The sequence below is a fragment of the Etheostoma spectabile genome, chromosome 15, assembly GCF_008692095.1.
Source record: "Etheostoma spectabile isolate EspeVRDwgs_2016 chromosome 15, UIUC_Espe_1.0, whole genome shotgun sequence".
Lineage (NCBI taxonomy): Eukaryota > Metazoa > Chordata > Actinopteri > Perciformes > Percidae > Etheostoma > Etheostoma spectabile.
This window is the reverse complement of record NC_045747.1, coordinates 17,118,005-17,122,519: the sequence shown is the minus strand read 5'-3', so window position 1 is coordinate 17,122,519 and position 4,515 is coordinate 17,118,005. Positions and strand designations below refer to the sequence as shown.

General features: G+C 42.0%; 1 protein-coding gene across 11 annotated transcripts in view; it reads left to right on the top strand.

Moving 5' to 3' along the window:
* The window catches only part of mybpc2a (myosin binding protein Ca), a 68,353-nt gene that overhangs the window by 51,006 nt on the left and 12,832 nt on the right, over positions 1 to 4,515 (top strand). For all 11 annotated transcript variants that reach the window (XM_032537638.1, XM_032537629.1, XM_032537637.1 and 8 more), the window contains 5 exons: positions 186 to 351; positions 864 to 970; positions 1,058 to 1,087; positions 2,924 to 3,063; positions 3,335 to 3,494. In XM_032537638.1, coding sequence (XP_032393529.1) covers positions 186 to 351; positions 864 to 970; positions 1,058 to 1,087; positions 2,924 to 3,063; positions 3,335 to 3,494 — 603 coding nt within the window. The remainder of the gene's footprint in view (positions 1 to 185; positions 352 to 863; positions 971 to 1,057; positions 1,088 to 2,923; positions 3,064 to 3,334; positions 3,495 to 4,515) is intronic.

The following is a 4,515-nucleotide window of genomic DNA, read 5'->3' as shown; positions in this document are numbered from 1 at the left end:
ATATATATATATATATATATATATATATATATATATATATATACATACAGCTGCATACATTTCTTGCCTATTGTTACACACATTGCCATCTGCCACCGCTGCACTGGTCAGAATAAAAGGAATTGTCTGCGTGAACAAACATCTGAATGCTACCTACTGATCTATGTTGGTGTCATTTTCTTCAGATAAGGAGCTGCAGGTTCTGCAGAGCATAGCTGACCTGACAGTGAAGGCTGCTGAGCAGGCTGTGTTCAAGTGTGAAGTGTCTGATGAAAAAGTAACGGGGAAATGGTTCAAGGACGGCGTCGAAGTCCTGCCCAGTGATCGCATCAAAATGACACACATAGGAAGGTATTATATCTGACTGTTGCGGGTCCAAGTATAAATGTCAAAAAACTATTTTTCTGAACCATCAGGCACACACAGCCACACACTCATGTGCACAGACAGACAGACAGACACACAGACAGACAGACACAGATACACAGACAGACAGCATAGCTATCACAATGAGCACTGTCTGCCACACGGCTTGGCAAACTATTACCAAAGGGGTTTCTTAGTTATTTGACCCAGTTTTCGGATAGGCTGCAATCTGTAAAGCTCTACCCCCTTAACACACACAGACACACACATTATACACACCCCTAGGTCCTGGGGTTTCTCTCAGTAATCCCTCCATCAGAGCTGCCTATGGCAGGAGATATGCCAAGGCAACAGCGGTCACACAAGGTGAAAGCCATTTAGTATGTTTCTAACTCTGCGATATCGCCTCATGGAGTATGTTGCTAGGGCAACTGTCTCATGCATATCGTGGGTCATGAGTATTGTCTCCTTGGTAACATCTGGTATCACGTCCCCAGGACCCACAAGCTGATGATTGATGATGTGAAGCCTTCGGACGCTGGAGATTATACCTTTGTCCCTGATGGCTACGCACTTTCTCTCTCTGCAAAACTCAACTTCTTGGGTAAGAGCAACACGTACGCGCAATTAAGAAGCATTTGATGAACTAAGCATATTTGAATGAGACTGATTCATATATTATATCCCTCAGAAATCAAGATCGACTATGTTCCCAGACAAGGTAAGTATTGTTTTTTGTACAATGTGTTTCTGAAATTGTATTCATCATTTTGCATGTATATGTTAGATCTATTCAAGGGTGCTGATACACTTCATAGGTCCAATATTGATATCAAATTGGATATAGGCAGGACACCTATTGCCACTAAGAGGGTTACGTATTTTTTTTTTTTTTTTTTTTTTCTTTTTTACTCTAATTTTAGCTTTAATGCTCTAACACTGTATACCTTCACCCTGCTAACCAGAAAGTTTCATACTTACTACTTAAAGGTCCCATGGCATGAACATGTCACTTTATGAGGTTTTTTAACATTAATATGAGTTTCCCCAGCCTGCCTATGCTCCCCCAGTAGCTAAAAATGGTGATAGGTGTAAACCGAGCCCTGGGTATCCTACTCTGCCTACTCTGAGAAAATGAAAGCTCAGATTGGCCGATCTGGAATATTGCTCCTTATGAGGTCATAAGGGGCAAGGTTACCTCCCCCTTCTCTGCTTTGCCCGCACAGAGAATTTGGCCCACCCATGAGAGAGAGAGACATCATGGCTTTCAAATGAGTTGAGTCCCCAGCCTCCACCTTGCCCCCCCCCCCCCCCCCCCTCCTCAAAAGCTACAGACTCAGAAATGGCACATACTAAGGAAAGCTTATTGTAGGACTGGCTCTAGTGGCTGTGATTCTGCACCAAGGCTAAATTTTGGGAAAGAGACTTCAGATATGGTATTATCTGAAGTTTTATCTATATATAACAGCATCCAAAGAGCATCATGTCACGGGACCATTAAATAACAATGTTGCAGTATTCAAAGTATAGGCATGTTTGCACTATGTGTTTTTAAAGAGATATATAAAAAGATAGAAGTGTTGGTGCAAGTACCTGAAAAACTGCTCACAGGCACTGGGCTACACACGTAGGAGCTTTACAGTTGAATCTCAGAAAACCAAAATCTTACTGAACCATTTCAGAGTCCCAACCCTAACCCAATGTGCTTTCATAAGATAGCCGTCTGACAAAAACAGTGATATACCTCGTTCAGTTAATTTGTTGACTTTTGTGTTTAAAAGGACTAATTTGGATTCACCAAAGTCACAGATTAACAGAAACAAATGAACTGGCAGGCAGGCAGCAGCGGTAGACCAGCGATTCCCTTGCAAGTGAAAGTTATTGTTTTTGTCAAAGGAGTTTGGTGGCTTTGAAGAAAGCATAGATGGGTAAAATGGCTTCAGTTCCCTGTCAGAAAGGACTGTCTGCCCACAGCAGTACATTACTTAGTTTCCTGTCTGCTTCATTCAACCTGCTTCATACAACACCACTTCAAAAAATTCCAAACTATCCCTTTAACACCACATATTTCAGCTGCTGCTTCTCCCTCTTTAAAATTGAGAGGTTTACTCAGGAAATGCAACACTCGATGAAAAAAGAAAAAGCCTGAATATTAAATTGAAGCGCCTGAGGGTCACAACACACACAAAATGTAACATACATTTTGAAAATGTTTTCATCATTTCATTTCAGTATTCTATCAAATGTATAACATTTCTGATCAAATTTAATATGCTGGTTAATAGCACAGAATGTCATCTTCAAGAAGGTCTTCCCTCAAAACATGTTATGCTGGGGCGACCTCCAGCTCACCCAGTGAGAGTGAGCGCCCCATGCAGGCTGAGGCCTTGGCAGCGAATCTGACCTGCGTCCCCCATCTCTCTCCCAGCTTTCCTGTGTATCCAGTGTCACTCTGAATTAAAGGAAAAAAAGCCCCCAAAAAATTAAATAAAAAAAAAAAACATGTCATGCTTCTCAACTGAATGACCTCTCTCTCCCCCCTCTCTCATAATGAAAGACCCTCCCAAAATCCACCTGGACACCAGTGGCACCGGCAGCAAGAACACCATCACCGTGGTGGCTGGAAACAAACTTCGCCTTGACGTTGAGATCACAGGAGAGCCCGCGCCCACTGTGTGCTGGATGAAAGGAGACGAGGTGAGGAAGAATAGAAGGGATTCTCACCATTCACCTCAGACACACTCAAACATACTACACATCAGATACTACCTTTGTGCATGAATCAGAGTATCCAGCCGTTAGTCACTCAACAGCACAAAAGAAGAATGAAACATGAACTAGAGTGGGAAGGTTGAATCACCTGTCACCGTGGCAGCTGTGCCTGTGCTGTCGTCATGGGACACCATCCTCTTCAACAATCCCCTTTGTTCTGTCCGTCTCTCTTGCTTTGTCCCGCCCTGTGGGGTAGGTGGTCTCCGAGGGCGAGGGAAGGGTCCGCGTGGAGACGAGGAAGACCCTGAGCAGCTTTGTAATTGAGGGGGCGGAGAAAGAGGACGAGGGCCGCTACTCCATCACCGTGACTAACCCGGCTGGAGAGGACAGGGTTGAACTCTTTGTCAAGATAGTTGGTCAGTGGCTTTTTTCAAAATATCTTTTACCTTTTTCACCTCTCGCCTCATTTTTATTTTAATTGTTGTTGTTTAATTGTTTAATTGTTTAATTGTAATTGCTCCTTTTCTATTTTTCATAGCTGACTGAGAGCCAAAGGGCTTTGCTCTCAAACTGAAATTGGGTAATGATCAGAAAATATTTATGTAAAATTAGTGACAAATTGTTACAGTTGGTGCCATCTTTTAAAACCCTATATCATCAGAACTTTAGGTCAATACAGCACTTTTGCATCTTGTTGCCAGTGTACTATAATTTGCGTATCCAAACTGTATGTATGAATATTTCAAGGCAGCCATGGTTCTTTCCTAAATTTCAATTCAAAAAGAAACTTTCAGAACCATCAAAGGTGAGTTAGATTATCAATGACAGTTTGTTTTTATTATGTTTTATGAAAGTTAGGTTATTGTGTTGCATTAATGCAGTTACAAGTGAGAATGGGTTTTACACCAATAAAGCCAGACAAGACGTTAATTGGAAAGAATTTCATGCAAGTTTCAGGGCTCTAGTCCAAACAAAAATGAAAAGAAAGCACATTTAACTTAAAATAATACTGCATGCTTTGAAAAACCATGCCTCAGAATTTGGTCAACAGTAGGATAAAAGTATATGATTTAACATGTAAATCATTATACCATCTTTTGGCACCCTATTCTGGGTCATCCGCATCATTGGAGCCAGGGAATGACTGTAACAGTTTTCGTAGCAGTTCTGAGCCTAGAAGGTAGCTCAGGTCTTGTGCCCTTTCTATCCATAAAAACAGATGCAATGTAAGGGAGGAGCTGGAGAAGGAGCTGATGGAGGAGTAGCCCGACTGTAACAGCACTGTAGCGGCACCTAGTATAGTTGTGACATCACAACTGTACGGAAGTCCAGACAGCTCGTTTAAAGGGACAGTTTCTGAATACCGACTGGGTGCATGTCTTTGTGGATTGAGAGCTTTGATACTTTCACAGTATTTAATGGCAATTTGACCTGGTT